The sequence below is a fragment of the Bombina bombina genome, chromosome 4, assembly GCF_027579735.1.
Source record: "Bombina bombina isolate aBomBom1 chromosome 4, aBomBom1.pri, whole genome shotgun sequence".
Classification (NCBI taxonomy): domain Eukaryota; kingdom Metazoa; phylum Chordata; class Amphibia; order Anura; family Bombinatoridae; genus Bombina; species Bombina bombina.
In genome coordinates, this window is record NC_069502.1 from 1,109,937,440 (window position 1) to 1,109,953,729 (window position 16,290).

Sequence of the window (16,290 nt, forward strand, 5' to 3'; positions counted from 1 at the left end):
CTCCTTTCTTATCACCCCACTTCTTGGCAATTGGTTAAACTGAATTGTGGGTGTGGTGGTGGGGGTGTATTTATAGGCATTTTGTGGTTTGGGAAACTTTGCCCCTCCGGGTAGGAATGTATATCCCATACGTCACTAGCTCATGGACTCTTGCCAATATGAAAGAAATGAATTTATCAGGTAAGTTCTTACATAAATTATGTTTTTTATTTCATGATTCAGATAGAGAATACCATTTTAATCAACTTTCTAATTTACTTCTATTGTCTAATTTGCTTAATTCTCTTGATATTCTTTCCTGAAAAGCATATCTAGATAGGCTCAGTAGCATTTGATTGGTTGCTGCACATAGATGCCTCATGTGATTGGCTCACCAATGTGCATTGCTATTTCTTTAACAAAGTATATATAAAGATTGCAGCAAATTAGATAATAGAAGTACATTGGAATGTTGTTTAAAATGGTATTCTCTATCTGAATCGTGAAATATTTTTTTTGTGTTTAATGGCCCTTTAAGGTTGTGGCCTATGCTAGAGGTTTGGGGAAGGGTCATTGTTTGACTCCACCTACAACCTGTTCCCAGTCACCTACAGGTTGTCCAGTATTTTTCTGGTGGATATCTGTACATATATTACTTTTGTGTGTGATAAAGCAGAGAGTCTGCCTACTCAGGGTGAGATATATATATAACTGACTTATACACCACTGGCAAGTCAGATTAAACAGACTGCATCTCTAGTAACCAGGCAGCGGTACACTTATACATTGCACAATTATGGAAATGTCAAAACACTTTTTTCAGCACGGCAGGTGATGCCTGTGTCACTTGGAAGGAAGGTGACCTGGCAGTGTGAGGAGCAGTTTTCGAGCTCCATGCCGAGGCTGCCGTCTGTCTAGAATCAGGTTGGCATGTCAGTATGTTAACATTAGTGAAAGCAGACTAATGGGTGGCACTATTCTGTCTGTCTGAGTTGCTATTTACTGTGTCAATGTTAAAGTGAAATTGTATTCAAGGGTAAGTAAAAGCTGGTAAAATTTAAATTGAAAGTAAAAAGAAAATGCAGCTCCCACAGCAGAAATGTAGAGGAAGATTACACCTCTATAAGCCTGATAAGAAAAAGTTGGTTTATTCTACACTGGAGTATCTATTAAAAAGAGCATTTTGAAGTGCTGTTTTTAGAAAGCCTATTTATTAAACAAAAACAACAAAAAACACTCCCAGATGTTCTTAAAGGGACATTAAACAGTTCTTTCTTCGGTGTAAAATTGTGATTGTCCCTAGAGAGGTCAAAAAGTTAAATGTTTAACCTAGGTTTTCAAAGTGCTACAAAAGTTGCGTTATTCAACCCCCTATAGCGCTGCCATTCCAAGTTTTAAAAAACCCCGGCTTGTGCGTTAAGCTCCATACCGCACCAAAAACAAGCTCTGTTTTGACGGGCTTGTGCACGCTTTCCCCATAGACATCAATGGGGAGAAGGTGTCAGAAAAAAACCTGCAATCGCGGAATGAAAAACTCTGTAACGCAGCCCCATTGATGTTTATGGGGGAAAAAAAAAACGTTTAAACCTAACATAAACCCCACGTCTAAACACCCCTAATCTGCTGCCCCCGACATCGCCACCACCTACATAATGTTATTAACCCCTCATCTGCCGCTCCCGATATCGCCACCACTATACTAAAGTTATTAACCCCTATTCCGCCGCACCCCAACATCACCACCACTATATTAAAGTTATTAACCCCTATTCCGCCGCTCCCAGACATCGCCGCAACTAAATAAAGTTATTAACCCCTAAACCTCTCCCACATCACTAAATAAACCTATTAACCTCTAAACCACCAGCCCCCACATCGCAAAAATCTAAATTAAACTATATTTACCCCTAGCCCTAACTTTAACATTAACCCCTATTCCGCCGCTCCCAGACATCGCCACAACTAAATAAAGTTACTAACCCCTAAACCATTAGCCTCCCACATCACTACCACTAAATAAACCTATTAACCCCTAAACTGCCAGCCCCCACATTGCAAAAAACAGAATTTATGCTTACCTGATAAATTACTTTCTCCAACGGTGTGTCCGGTCCACGGCGTCATCCATTACTTGTGGGAAATGTTCTCCCCCACAGGGAAAGGCAAGGAGAGCACACAGCAAGAGCTGTCCATATAGCTCCCCCTCTGGCTCCGCCCCCCAGTCAGACCGACGGTTAGGAGAAAAAGGAGAAACTATAGGGTGCCGTGGTGACTGTAGTGTATAAAGAAAAAAATTTTCAACCTTAATTAAAAAAACCAGGGCGGGCCGTGGACCGGACACACCGTTGGAGAAAGTAATTTATCAGGTAAGCATAAATTCTGTTTTCTCCAACATTGGTGTGTCCGGTCCACGGCGTCATCCATTACTTGTGGGAACCAATACCAAAGCTTTGGGACACGGATGAAGGGAGGGAGCAAATCAGGTTACCTAAACAGAAGGCACCACGGCTTGCAAAACCTTTCTCCCAAAAACAGCCTCCGAAGAAGCAAAAATATCAAATTTGTAGAATTTGGCAAAAGTGTGCAGAGAAGACCAAGTCGCTGCCTTACATATCTGGTCAACAGAAGCCTCGTTCTTATAGGCCCATGTGGAAGCCACAGCCCTAGTAGAGTGAGCTGTGATACGGTCAGGAGGCTGTCATCCGGCAGTCTCATAAGCCAAGCGGATAATGCTTTTCAGCCAGAAAGAGAGAGAGGTAGCAGTAGCTTTTTGACCTCTCCTCTTACCAGAGTAAACGACAAACAAGGATGAGGTTTGTCTAAAATCTTTTGTTGCTTCTAAATAGAACTTTAAAGCACGAACAACATCTAAATTGTGTAATAAACGTTCCTTCTTTGAAACTGGATTCGGACACAAAGAAGGAACAACTATTTCCTGGTTGATGTTCTCGTTGGAAACAACTTTTGGAAGAAAACCAGGCTTAGTACGCAAAACAACCTTATCTGAATGGAACACCAGATAGGGTGGATCACACTGCAAAGCAGATAATTCAGAAACTCTTCTAGCAGAAGAAATAGCAACCAAAAACAGAACTTTCCAAGATAGTAACTTAATATCTATGGAATGTAAAGGTTCAAACGGAACCCCTTGAAGAACTGAAAGAACTAAATTTAGACTCCAAGGAGGAGTCATGGGTCTGTAAACAGGCTTGATTCTAACCAAAGCCTGAACAAAAGCTTGTACATCTGGCAAAGCTGCCAGTCGTTTGTGCAACAAGACGGATAATGCAGAAATCTGTCCTTTTAGAGAACTAGCTGACAATCCTTTATCCAAACCTTCTTGGAGAAAGGAGAGAATCTTTGGAATTTTAATCTTACTCCAGGAGAATCCTTTGGATTCACACCAACAGATATATTTTTTCCATATTTTATGGTAAATCCTTCTAGTCACAGGTTTTCTGGCTTGGACCAGAGTATCAATCACAGAATTTGAAAACCCACGCTTGGATAAAATCAAGCGTTCAATTTCCAAGCAGTCAGCTGCAGAGAAACTAGATTGGGATGTTCAAATGGACCTTGTACTAGAAGGTCCTGTCTCAAAGGTAGCTTCCATGGTGGAGCCGATGACATATTCACCAGGTCTGCATACCAAGTTCTGCGTGGCCACGCAGGAGCTATCAGAATCACCGAGGCCTTCTCCTGTTTGATCCTGGCTATGAGCCTGGGGAGGAGAGGAAAACGGTGGAAACACATATGCTAGGTTGAACGACCAAGGCGCCACTAATGCATCCACTAGAGTCGCCTTGGGATCCCTGGATCTGGACCCGTAGCAAGGAATCTTGAAGTTCTGACGGGACGCCATTAGATCCATGTCTGGAATGCCCCATAATTGGGTTAACTGAGCAAAGACCTCCGGATGGAGTTCCCACTCCCCCGGATGGAAAGTCTGACGACTCAAATAGTCCGCCTCCCAGTTGTCTACTCCTGGGATGTGAATAGCAGATAGATGGCAGAAGTGATTCTCTGCCCATTGGATTATCTTGGTTACTTCCTTCATCGCTAGGGAACTCTTTGTTCCCCCCTGATGATTGATGTACGCAACAGTCGTTATGTTGTCCGACTGAAATCTTATGAACCTGGCTTCCGCTAGCTGAGGCCAAGCCAGGAGCGCATTGAATATAGCTCTTAGTTCCAAAATGTTTATCGGGAGAAGCGACTCTTCCCGCGACCATAGGCACTGAGCTTTCAGAGAGTCCCAGACCGTGCCCCACCCCAAGAGGCTGGCGTCGGTCGTGACGATGACCCACTCCGGTCTGCGGAAACTCATTCCCTGAGACAGGTGATCCTGGGTCAACCACCAGAGAAGCGAGTCCCTGGTTACCTGGTCTACTTGAATTTGGGGAGACAAGTCTGTATAGTCCCCATTCCACTGATTGAGCATGCACAGCTGTAATGGTCTTAGATGAATTTGAGCAAAAGGAACCACATCCATTGCTGCGACCATTAGTCCTATTACTTCCATGCATTGAGCTATGGAGGGTTGAGGAATAGAGTGAAGAACTCGACAAGCTTTTAGAAGCTTTGTCTTTCTGACGTCTGTGAGAAAGATCTTCATTTCCACAGAATCTATTATTGTTCCCAGAAAAGGAACCCTTGTGGACGGTGACAGTGAACTTTTTTCTATGTTCACTTTCCACCCGTGAGATCTGAGAAAAGCCAACACAATGTCTGTATGAGCCCTCGCTTTGGAAAGAGACGACGCTTGGATTAGGATGTCGTCTAGATAAGGTGCTACAGCGATGCCCCTCGGTCTTAGGACCGTTAGAAGGGACCCTAGCACCTTTGTGAAAATTCTGGGAGCGGTGGTTAAACCGAATGCAAGAGCCACAAACTGGTAATGTTTGTCCAGAAAGGCGAACCTCAGGAACTGATGATGAGATTTGTGGATTGGAATATGCAGATACGCATCCTTCAGATCCACGGTAGTCAAAAATTGACCCTGCTGGATTGTTGGTAAGATTGTCTGAATGGTTTCCATCTTGAAGGATGGAACTCTGAGGAACTTGTTTAATATCTTTAAATCCAGAATTGGCCTGAAAGTTCACTCTTTTTTGGGAACCACAAACAGGTTTGAGTAAAAACCCTAGACCTTGTTCCCCGGAGGGGACTGGGTTTATCACCCCCATCTTTGATAGGTCTCTTACACAATGTAAGAATGCCTGTTTCTTTATCTGGTCTGAAGATAAGCGAGACAGGTGGAACCTTCCCTTTGGAGGAAGTCCCTTGAATTCTAACAGGTATCCCTTGGAAACTATCTCTAGTGCCCAGGGATCCAGAACATCTCTTGCCCAAGCCTGAGCGAAGAGAGATAGTCTGCCCCCTACCAGATCCGGTCCCGGATCGGGGGCTACCCCTTCATGCTGTCTTGGTAGCAGCAGCAGGTTTCTTGGTTTGTTTACCCTTGTTCCAGCCTTGCATGGACTTCCAAGCGGGTTTGGGCTGGGCCGCGTTACCTTCTTGTCTAGCGGCAGTGGAGTTATTAGCCGGTCCGTTCCTGAAATTGCGAAAGGAACGAAAATTAGATTTGTTCTTAGCCTTAAAAGGCCTATCCTGTGGGAGGGCATGGCCCTTACCCCCAGTGATGTCTGAAATAATTTCCTTCAAAGGTCTTACCCTTGAAAGGAATATTCAGTAACTTAGTCTTGGACGACACGTCTGCCGACCAGGATTTTAGCCAAAGCGCCCTCCGCGCTACTATAGCAAAACCTGAGTTTTTCGCCGCCAATTTCATTATTTGAAAGGCGGCATCCAATATAAAGGAATTAGCTAACTTTAATGCTTGAATTCTGTCCATGACTTCTTCATAGGAAGTCTCTTTCTGGAGCGACCTTTCTAGTTCTTCGAACCAAAAGGACGCCGCTGAAGTGACAGTAATAACACACGTAGCTGGTTGAAGGATGAACCCTTGCTGAACAAAAATCTTTTTAAGCAATCCTTCTAATTTTTTATCCATAGGATCTTTGAAAGCGCAGCTGTCCTCTATAGGAATAGTTGTGCGCTTCGCTAGTGTTGAAACAGCTCCCTCAACCTTCGGGACCGTTTGCCATGCGTCCCTTCTAGGGTCTACTATGGGAAACATTTTCTTAAATATAGGAGGTGGGGCAAAGGGTACACCTGGCTTCTCCCACTCCTTTTCCACTATGTTTGCTACCCTCTTAGGTATTGGAAAAGCGTCGTCGTGCACTGGGACCTCTAAAAATTTGTCCAATTTGCACAACTTCTCTGGTACTACCATGGAATCACAGTCATCCAGAGTAGCTAATACCTCCTTAAGCAAAGCTTAAACTTAAATGCCACTAGATCAGGTTCTGCCTGTTGAGAAATTTTTCCTGAGTCTGAAATTTCACTCTCAGACAGCCCTTCCCTCACAGCCAATTCCGATTGATGTGAGGGTAAAATAGATAAGGCATCGTCAGCGTCTGATTGTTCATCCTTTTTATCTGTATTTAAAACTGAACAATCACGCTTTCTCTGAAAAACTGGCAGTTTGGATAAAAGATTTGCTATAGAATTATCCACTACTGCTGATAATTGTTGCATAGAAATAAGCACTGGCGCGCTAGGTGTCGCCTGCGCGGGCAAAGCTGGTGTAGACACAGAAGGAGAGGATTTAGAGCTATCCCCACTACCTTCATTAGATAAATCATCTTGGGCAACATTATGAAAAATAACAGAGCTGTCCTGATTTTGTTTGGACGCTATGGCGCAATTATCACAAACACTCGAAGGGGGAACCACATTTGTCTCTATACACACAGAACATAGGTTATCTGATGGAACAGACATGTTAAACAGATTTAGGCAGGCAAACAATGCAATAAAAACGATTTTAAACAAAAACGTTACTGTCTCTTTAAATAAAAAAATGACACATTTATTTCTGAATGTTCAAAAAACTATGAAGGCAATATCCGATTTTTCTGAAATTTGGACCCCATTGTCTTAATGCTTAGAAAGTATTGCACAGCAAACCGGAGCAAATTGTTGGATTTAACCGTTTTTACACACCACAATCCCAGCTACAGCCTTGATGCAGCTTTTTACCTTCCTTAGGGGTCACCATTCACAGAAAAAAGCCTTTTGGAGTCACTTTCTGAACCACAGGACCCTCTCACATGAATCTGCATGCACTGCCTTGAAATTCAACTGCACAGCTGAAGTGCCAAAATGAGGCTTCCTCCCTCAGCACACTAGAGTGAAGGGGCCTTCCTGACTAGATTTAGGTGTCTAAAACAAGCCAGATCAATAAAAAACGTTCCCAAGTGTATGTGAGCTTATAAAATATTTCAAATGGTATTATATTGTAATAAAAACCAATCGATTTAGCCCCTAACAGTGTCTACCAGCATAAAAAACAAAAAGGGGAAGCCTGTTATCTTTTTTGCTGAGGTGAAAGAAAAATGGCTTACCGTTTCCCCTGAGGGGAAAAATGACTGTCATCTAGCATTAGCCTGTGTTGTTAGAAGGAGACTAGTCATACCTGAAGCAGATGAGTCTGCAAACTGTTACCCCCAACTGAAGTTCTCTTGTTTCAACAGTCCTGCGTGGTAACAGTAATGGATTTTAGTTACTTGTGCTAAAATCATAGCCCTCTTAAACAGAAATCTTCATCACTTTTCTGTTATAGAGTAAATAGTACAAGCCAGCACTATTTTAAAATAACAAACTCTTGATAGAAGAATAAAAAACTACAACTAACACCACAAACTCCTCGCCATCCCCGTGGTAGATGCTACTTGTTCAGAGCGGCAAGGAGAATGACTGGGGGGCGGAGCCAGAGGGGGAGCTATATGGACAGCTCTTGCTGTGTGCTCTCCTTGCCTTTCCCTGTGGGGGAGAACATTTCCCACAAGTAATGGATGACGCCGTGGACCGGACACACCAATGTTGGAGAAATCTAAATTAAACTATATTAACCCCTATACCTAACGTAACCCTAACACCCCCTAACTTTAACATAATTAAACTAGAGCTAAACTAAAGTTACAATTATTAACTAAATAATACCTATTTAAAACTAAATACAGTCTTACCTGTGAAATAAAACCTAAGCTAGCTACATTATAACTAATAGTAATATTGTAGCTAGCTTAGGTTTTATTTTTATTTCACAGGTAACTTTGTATTTATTTTAACTAGGTAGACTAATTAGTAAATAGTTATTAACTATTTACTAACTACCTGGTTAAAATAAATACAAACTTAACTGTGGAATAAAACCTAACCTGCCTTGCACTAAAACCTAAAATTACAAAAAAAAACACACTAAATTACAAAAAATAAAAAACGAAATTATTTAAAATAAAAAAGAATTACACCTAATCTAATACCCCTTTCAAAATAAAAAAGCCCACCCAAAATAAAAAAAACCTAGCCTACAATAAACTACCAATGGCCCTTAAAAGGGACTTTTGTGGGGCATTGCCCCAAAGATATCAGCTCTTTTACCTGTAAAAAACCCCCAAATACCCCCCCAACAGTAAAACCCACCACCCAACCAACCCCCCAAAATAAAAAACCTAATTCTAAAAAAATCCTAAAATACCCATTGCCCTGAAAAGGGCATTTGTATGGGCATTGCCCTTAAAAGGGCATTTAGCTCTATTACTGCACAAACCCTAAACTAAAAAAAAAAACAAAAAAAAAAACTTAAAGAAAGCCTAACCCCGACGATCCACTTACAGTTTTTGAAGTCCCGCTTGAATGATCTTCATCCCAGAGTTGAAGTCCTCATCCAGATGGCGAGAAGTCTTCATCCAGGCCGCCTCTTCAATCTTCATCCAGATGGCATCTATCTTGATCCTGGTGGCGCTGAGCGGGTCCATCCTGGAGACATCCGGTGCAGAGCATCCTCTTCATACGGTCGCTGTAATTCAAATTAGCCAATAGAATGAGAGATGCTTAAATCCTATTGGCTGATTTGAATAGCCAATAGGATTTTAGCAGCCCTAATTCCTATTGGCTGATTTAAATTTTTCAGCCAATATGAAAGCAAGGGACGCTATCTTGAATCACGTCCCTTGCATTGAAGATTCAGTGTACGGCGACGACCGTATGAAGAGGATGCTCCGCGCTGGATGTCTTCAGGATGGACCCGCTCCATGTCGCCGGGATCAAGACAGAAGATGACGTCTGGATAAAGATTGAAGAGGCCGCCTGGATGAAAACTTCTTAATGGTTTTTGGGTGTTTTTTTTTTTTTTTTTTTTTTGTTTAGGGTTTGGGCAGTAAAAGAGCTAAATGCCCTTTTAAGTGCAATGCCTATACAAAATAAATTTTTCAGGGCAATGGGTAGCTTCGGTTTTATTAGAATTAGGTTTTTTTTATTTCGGGGGGTTGGTTGGGTGGTGGTTTTTACTGTTGGGGGGGTCTTTGTGTTTTTTTACAGGTGAAAGAGCTGATATCTTTGGGGCAATGCCCCACAAAATGCCCTTTTAAGGGCCATTGGTAGTTTATTGTAGGCTAGGTTTTTTTTTATTTTGGGTGGGCTTTTTTATTTTGATAGGGCTATTAGATTAGGTTTAATTCTTTTTTATTTTGGATAATTTCGTTTGTTATTTTCCGTAATGTAGTGTTTGTTATTTTTTGTAACTTAGTATTTTTTTGTTTTTGTTATTAGATAGTTTGTAATTTTTAGAGTTGTGTTAGGATTTTTGTAATGTGTAGTTTAGTTTTCTTTAATTGGTAGTTGGTTTAATTTTAGTTTAATAATTATATTAGTTTAATTGGTAGTTTAAACTTAGTTTTTTTAATTTGATAGGTAAGTTTTTTAATTTAATTTAAGATAGGGTAAATTTAATATAAAGTTAGGGGGGCGTTAAGTTTAGGGGTTACTAGTTTAAATTAGTTTATTGCAATGTGGGGGTTTCGGTTTAGGGGTTAATAATTTAATTTAGTACATTTCGTTGTGGAGGGGGCTTTCTGTTTATGGGTTAATAAGTTTTTTATAGTGGCGGCGGTGTAGGGCTTAATAACTTAAGTATAGTGGGAGCATTGTGGGGGGACGGCAGATAAGGGGTTAATAATATTTAAATAGCGTTTTTGATGTGGGAGGGTGGCGGTTTAGGGGTTAATAACTTTAGCATAGTGGTGATGATGTTGAGGAGCGTCAAAATAGGGGTTAATACATTTTATTAGTGGCGGCAGATTAGGGGTTAATAAATGTATCATAGTGTTTGTGATGCGGGAGGGCCTCAGTTTAGGGGTTAATAGGTAGTTTATGGGTGTTAGTGTACTTTTTAACACTTTTTAGTTATGAGTTTTATGTTACAGCTTTGTAGCGTAAAACTCATAACTACTGACTTTAGATGGCATTACGGATCTTGCCGTTTTAGGCTGTAAAGCAGATTTTTTTAGCCAGAACTCGTAATACCAGCGCTATGGGAATCCCATGAAAAAACGTCATTTTTAAGAGTGCGGTACTGACGCTGCGTTACAGGCTAAAAGGCTTTGCGGTACAGCTATACCGGCAAGACTTGTAATGGCTGCTTTAGGGAAAATGATGCGTTATGGGCTACAACGCTGCTATTTGACTCAACGCTCAACTCGTCATCTAGCTGAATTTTAGTAAGTACAGTTTGCAATGTTAGTTGTACATATGGTATTGGTTGTGTCTTACTCTTTCTCCTGTGCATACAGCATGAATTAACTTTAACTTGTTCTTTTAACTCTTTCAGGTGGTCTAGCTTTGGCCCAGGTATTGTTTTTTTATGTAAAGTATTTGGTGCTCTACGGCCTGCCGGCACTAATCATTCGTTTGGATGGCCTAAACCCTCCTGCATTACCACGATGCGTTAGCACCATGTTCAGCTTCACTGGAATATGGAGGTCAGTTCACTAAGGATATTATTTATTTGATATGTCCCTCAATATTGTAGGATCAAATATAGTATTTAATACTTAGACACTTTTATGTTCACTAAAACATTGGCAAGGGTTAAACAAAGTTATTTCTCTTGTAAGGGGTATCCAGTCCACGGATCATCCATTACTTGTGGGATATTCTCCTTCCCAACAGGAAGCTGCAAGAGGATCACCCACAGCAGAGCTGTCTATATAGCTCCTCCTCTAACTGCCACTCCCAGTCATTCTCTTGCAGCTCTCGACAAGAAAGGAAGTAGCTAGAGAGATGTGGTGTTTTTATTTAGTTTATCTTCAATCAAAAGTTTGTTATTTTCAAATGGTACCTGAGTTGTACTATTTTAGCCTCAGGCAGAAAGTAGAAGAAGAGTCTGCCGGTGGTTTTTGATGATAATAAAATGCTATAAAATATTAGAACAGATAAATAAGACATAAGAAATAAAGGAGAGCAAGGCAGATGGAGAGTGAATAGAGGGAAGGAGACACGTGGAAGCATTGAGACAAGAAATGAAGGGATTCTGATGAGAAAGAAAGAAGGAAAGGAGGCAAAGGGTATGGAACGTTTGAGAAACGGGATAGAAAGAGCATGTCAGGAGGGAGAATGGAAAGAGATAGCAGAAAGGAGAGGGACTGAAAAGAGGAAACAAAATAATAGGGGAACAAGAAACTATTTAATGGAGAAAGATAGGGGAGAGTGAAAAGAGGGAGATATTACTAAAGGAAGACAACACTGAGAGATTTTGGAGGGAAATGCGAAGGGATAGATAAAAATGTAAATGGAAATAAAAGAGAGAAAAACAAAATTTAGGGAAGGAGGCAGACAAGGGAGAAGAAATGTCAGAGGGGGGAAGGAAAGAGATGAGAGGTTGAGGGAGTATGTGAGGAGTTGTAAAGGGAGAAGAAAAGATAGCGAGTGAAGAATAGGCAAAAAAGGAAGAAGAGAAAGAAAGGTTACAGAGAATGCATTGGTATGAGCATATACTATTTAAAACTTTGTATTGTTTTATAATTATCAGCACTATGGTTTCTAATGAACACTATACAGTGTTGGCACATTCACACATTTTCTATTGTTTCTCTGCACCTATAACATTGTATCGCCGAAAAGTGGCACCATACTTATCATAGGACAGTATTGCTCAGAGCAATCATAATCTAAAATAACAATAATTATCCGCACGTTTACAGACCCATGTTACACTAACTTAATTAATCAGCTAAAGGGACTTGGTAAAACTGAAATTTTCAACTTTTTATTGAGTATCCCAAGACGTTTTCAAATGGAACATTGGTTTGGTGCATGTGGAAAACACTCTGAAAATAGACAAAGATGCTATATTGCCTGCCCTTGTTATTAATTGTCTAGATTTATTGAGGCCAAATACATGCTATCTCTCACAGCAAAGAAGTACCACTAGAAACGAAAGAAAAGAAAAATGACACAATGTTTGCACGCTGGGGTTCAGTATTTTCCTTTTTTTAGTAGACAAATTATTGGGAAGAGCTGAAGATGTTCCAGATGTTGTGGTTCATATTGGTACCAATGACAAAATCAGTGGAAATTGTAGGGTACCAAAAAATAAGTTCAGTGATCTAGGAAGCACGCTTAGCAATAGGACCTAGATACCGCCTGCGCCAGGCGGTACAGTAAAAAGGCAGCTTCATAAGTGGCATAAGTCTTGGTGTAAGAAGAAAGATTTTGGGAATTTAGAGCACTAGGTTTTTTATAATTATTTTTCTTTTTTTTTAGTAAACATTTTATTGAGAAACGAGCTACTATTCCATGGCACTGAGCATATGACAATGATCTTTACATGTGTTGACTGATATTGAGGAAAGGGACACATTGGAAGTCTTCTCTCCATTACCCCAGGAAACCAATAGACATATTAAAGGGACAGTAAAGTCACAATTTATCTTCAATGATTTGGATAAAGCATTCAATTTCTAAGCAACTTTCCAATTTACTTCTGTTATCAAATTTGTTTCATTCTTTTTTCTCTTTTATTGAAGAGTAAAAATTTGTAGGCTCATAAGCGCTCAGGAGTCTAGCTTTGTTATACAATGTTGCAAAACACTGCTGCCATAGAGTACTAAAGACACGTGCACACTCCTGAGCTCTTATGAGCCTACCTAGTTTTACTCTTCAATAAAAGATACTAAGGGAACAAAGCAAATTTGATAAAAGAAGTAAATTGGAAAGTTGTTTAAAATTGCTTGCTCTATCTGAATCATTAAAGTTTAAATTTGACTTTACTGTCCCTTTAAATACATTTAGGTTTTTTTACACTTGAGTACAATGCTTAAGAACCTTAAGAGACTACAAACACCTTGAGATTTTTTATATATAATGTTCATATGTAATGAGACAATATACGTTCATTCCTTATTTTGCCCCTTTCATTTAATTTAGCTCTGAAAATTTAGCATTTTCTAATTCTCACTTAAAATACACCTTCTAAAGATTAACCCTGCAACATATCTAACCCTAATTGCTTTATCAGGTAACAACTGCAAAACAAAGTACTTTATACCAACTAAAGACTAAAGCCTGTATTGGCAATCTGTGGGTGTAGTTTGGCTATTGAAACATAATTACAGTAAAAACAATATTAATTTGTTTTAAAAACATTTAGACTTGGCTGATATGTTCTATAGAAACACAACAGAAATGTCTTGCAATTACAAGGTGTTTACTGTCCCTTTAAATGGGGTAACAAGGAGTGGAGACCAAAGTGCCGGAGATGGGGGACGGGTAAATTAGATAACAGGAATGTGTCTACACTTAGAGCAAATTTATCAACAGTTAAACCGGAACCTGGAAGACTAGGATGCAGTTATAGATATAAAAAATACTAATTTCATTTTTATGGGAGGAGAGAATAGCAAGTACAGACTGGTGGAGAAGGTACAGGAAAAAGTACAGAGAAAACATAGTTACCTTATAATCCTACCAAAGAGTGATGGGAACCTTATATTTGTGCTTGCAAATGCAACAGTATGACATCATTGGCAGTTAATATGTGCTATTTTTAATAAGTTCTTGTTGCCATTTTCCATACCAGCCAAAATTGGATTCTAACTTCCATTGACTCCTATACACATCACTACCCTCAGATATACAATATATACCATCAAATATACATAATGCGTCTCATACACAATGTGTTTCATGAATAATGCATATGCATCTTCATACTTGCCTTACTAGGCTCAAGCCAGAAAATTAGAGTATTGATTCTGTATATTAGGTTCATATAATGATCCAATGGTATAAGAATGTATAATACACCACATGCTTAACTATGGGATACTATTGAGCTTTAAAACTTGGGATATTAACTTGCATAATATATCAAAAATATTAATGTGGGGATGCAATTCTATAGTTACCATTTAGAAGTGTTCTAAGTAATGTACTCACAAGGGTTAATAATCATTGTGATTACATAGGGTGCAATATACGCAACTTACATAGTGCACTGTGTAACTTCATTTTATGAGTAATGACCCTGGAGTCTATTTGAGCAGACTAATATGTTATATTAGACTCTTGGAAAGAAAGACTAAGTATGAACTAAATGGATGTGATATAACTACTTATAAGTGAACACACTGCCCATATAATATATATATTTTTTGTTGCAATCATATATTAAGTTAATATAAACCCCTTGACGCTCATGTAAATCCTATTAAGCTATGGTGACCTATGAGAGGGATGGTATAAAAAGTGTTTTTTTGAGACATGATTCCATATAAATCATCAATCTTTTAATGACAGCTCACATATGACAGACGAAGGTGAGCCCTAATGTAACACACAGCATGCTAATGTAACGGACAATGAATAAGATTCACATAGTGGGAATTTGGTTATTAGGAACCATATGATAATACGTCAGTAAGCCTCCACATCAGGATGATACACATTGGTTAACACAGGAGATGCAGGGTGGGCTTTACAGTATGGAATTGGTATAGCCGTGAAGCCTTTTAGCCACTTGGATATGGCACACGAAGGATGTAGAGAGCCCATATGAACCTGACACATATTGCGATAAAAATTTGTGAACACCTGACTGTAACGTAAGAATCGGAGGTGGGCTTATGATGCAAGGAGTGTAAGAGGTTCACAAACAATTCAATAACTGATTGTTGATACCGATCTGCTATGTTTATATCTGCTAACGGTTAGTGTTTTACAAGAAATTGATTCACAATACTTCAACAAGCACTTCTCTAGCACTGCTGGCTTATGATTGGTGTTTGAAACAGTTGTTAGATCCAATCATACCGCAACCGGCAATTACGCCCATTACACACCGCTTCACATTGGCTACTGACTGGGCGGTTTGTCATGCAGGACAGGGATTGGCTAAGAACTTACACACATTCACTACTTAAGAGGGTGGCACCCGGGCCTCGGCTTGAACGATCACATTGAGAAAGGCTGAATAACACCGCCGAAACGCGTTTGTGCTTGCAGTAAGCACTTTGTTGTGCACTATTTGTTGGTTTTAACACTGTCCCTAGTCCCTGACACCTGAAGCCGAGGGAGCTGTTATCGGCCAGGAAACAGGGGGGCTAGGTGTACAGTTTTAGTGTGGGTACTTTATCAAGGTATAACCTTGTTTTTACTTTGGTCTTTATTAAAAATTCAATTTTTTAACCCTCACGTATTTAGGGATGAGTGCTAATTAAACCCTAAACCTTTTTGGTTCTCTTACCAATTCCCAGTGTATGTTCAGGTGTTTCAGCCACACCTATTGCTAACAGATGCATACAATCCGGCACATAGCTATGAAATCTCTATAGACAAACATTGGCAGTACAATGGGCCGTACTGAAGAGCTCAGTGACTTTAAATGTGACGCTGTCATAACATGCCTCCTTTGCAACAAGTCAGTTTGTGAAAGATCTGCCTCTGTTATATGTAAATGCTATTTGTGTGAAGTGGAAGTGTCTAGCAGCAACAGCCCAGCCATCTGAGACCACATATCTTTGAGCACTTATAACTTTTGTGTGCAATGTTTTTTTGTTGTTGTTTTTTTATTAGATCACGTTTTTTTTCAATTTGTAATAAGAGTGCAATTTAACCTGCTGCAAACAATCGTGAAAACCCAAAATCGCTTATGCGCAAACATTTGCCCTCCACTAGTAATCTAGCCCTTAATTTTAAAATAGACAGTTTCAGTAGGCTAAAGGCATCTTTACAACTCATTGAGTGGGAAGAGCTTTTCTCTAGAAAGAACACAGAGGAGAAGTAGAATATCTCAACTTATACCATCAGGAAATACAGTTTAAAAAATAAAGCCAATGCAGTTTAGTAGAAGGGTCAGACATGAAATGGCAGTTACATTGTTTTCTTTTGTAATGTATTGTAAGTCAG

General features: G+C 39.8%; 1 protein-coding gene across 2 annotated transcripts in view; it reads left to right on the forward strand.

Moving 5' to 3' along the window:
* Positions 1-16,290, forward strand: part of HHAT (hedgehog acyltransferase) — a 1,153,474-nt gene that overhangs the window by 453,564 nt on the left and 683,620 nt on the right. For both annotated transcript variants that reach the window (XM_053712382.1, XM_053712383.1), the window contains one exon: positions 10,715-10,865. In XM_053712382.1, the coding sequence (XP_053568357.1) occupies positions 10,715-10,865 (151 nt within the window). The remainder of the gene's footprint in view (positions 1-10,714; positions 10,866-16,290) is intronic.